This window comes from Penaeus monodon, chromosome 30, assembly GCF_015228065.2.
Source record: "Penaeus monodon isolate SGIC_2016 chromosome 30, NSTDA_Pmon_1, whole genome shotgun sequence".
NCBI lineage: Eukaryota > Metazoa > Arthropoda > Malacostraca > Decapoda > Penaeidae > Penaeus > Penaeus monodon.
In genome coordinates, this window is record NC_051415.1 from 3,275,724 (window position 1) to 3,277,347 (window position 1,624).

At 37.8% G+C, this 1,624-nt stretch overlaps 1 protein-coding gene across 1 annotated transcript in view; it reads right to left on the minus strand.

Annotated features, from left to right (window-relative positions):
* The window catches only part of LOC119592455 (phosphatidylinositol 4,5-bisphosphate 3-kinase catalytic subunit delta isoform-like), a gene marked incomplete in the record, with an annotated part of 17,810 nt that overhangs the window by 2,611 nt on the left and 13,575 nt on the right, over positions 1-1,624 (minus strand). Inside the window, 3 exon segments of the mRNA XM_037941277.1 lie at positions 299-418; positions 769-1,085; positions 1,338-1,480. Coding sequence (XP_037797205.1) covers positions 299-418; positions 769-1,085; positions 1,338-1,480 — 580 coding nt within the window.

Consider the following 1,624-nt stretch of genomic DNA (forward strand, 5'->3'; position numbering starts at 1 on the left):
TCCATAATCATCCTTAACCGGGATAGAAAAATAACCAGGAATGAACAGCAAACCTATAAATGAGTTACACAACTTGAAAATAAATGCATTCTTTAGACTGCCATGAAAAGAGACAATATATTCTAACATTTTATTGAATATCAACTTGATCCTCAGAATCCCTGATAAACAAAAGAATCAATAAAATAAAGCAAACACATTTTTTTTTTCTTTTCTTCATTTCAATAGTTAAAAACTAGGTAGAGGACCTTGAAACGAAAGCTACATGTGTTACCATCACTACTGCTATTCTACTTACAAGAGTTTCCTTTAAGTAGTCCAGATCTTTCTCGCTCTGTAGCTCAGGCAGGCCAGTCGAGATCATCATGGCAAACAGTGAAATGATGAAGGATCCATAACGTCGCAGGATTAGGAAGGCCTGTGAAAAGGAGGGAGGAAAAGTTAACCCTATTATTGGGCATGTAAATGAGTGCCAAACAATAATCACCAGGTGATAATAAATGTTGACTTGATTTTTTCAGAATGTTCTATATCTACACAAACTAGAGTATTTAAAAGTTTGCAATTATCAGTCTGGTAATGCACTTCTAAGTAACTTCTTAAAGTGGAGAGTCCTATATGGCTTTCATTTCAAAACAAATAAAAATATCCATCCACATAAGAACTTAGTTTATCTATTGACTTATCTGTCCTACCTACCTACCTACAACACCCATTTAAACTTCTAAAAACTAATAAATCACTAGTGTCCTCCTGTTTTGAACATACCTGCTCACAGTACAACTTAAACTGAATGAATTCCTCTGAGCGCGTCCTGCCCTTGGTGATCACGTGGATGAAGTCATGAGTCAGGACAAACGGCTGCCTCTCTCGCTTGATGCCAAACTTCTCCTTGAAGTGTCCGAGAATGTGACCGAAGTCGATGTGGAACAGCTGACCATTTTTCATGATCATGATGTTGTCCGAATGACGGTCAGCCACACCAAGAACGTATGTGGCCACACAGTACCCAGCGCACGAAAGGGTGAACTCCTGAATGGCCTTGTTCAGCATGGCTTCTGTGGTGTTGTGATCCTTCAACCAGGCTGTGCGGTGGCAAATGGTTCATGAGAAAAGACTGTCTACGAACAAGGTGAATGTATATACAGCCATTCCCCTTAATAGAAGTTTTTTTTTCTTACCTGCTAGTTGTATACATGGATGGTTATTAGTTGCATGAGTGGGGGAGAGGCTGCATATCCAAACTTAGTCAATTTAATGATTCATTTATTTTTTTTATAAAGATTACATTTACTTGGTTTACTATGAATTTTCTACTATAACTTAAGGAGACTTACCCAATAAAGACCCTTTCCTGAATGCACAGGTGGCTGAGAATACTCCCTTTTTCCTCTGTATATTGGCAATTGTCTCTGCATTCAGCACCACTTGAATAATACCCTCCCGGTTGTCTGTAGACATACAGCTGTATGGATTCATTCTGAAAAACAAAAACTTTGTTAATAATCAGATGTGTTACATATCACCTAAAAATATCCTAAATTCAAAATGTTGTGGAGGAACCCCCTGAACAGTACTTTTTTCTATATCCACACTATAATGGACAGCCAAATTCATTTCCTAC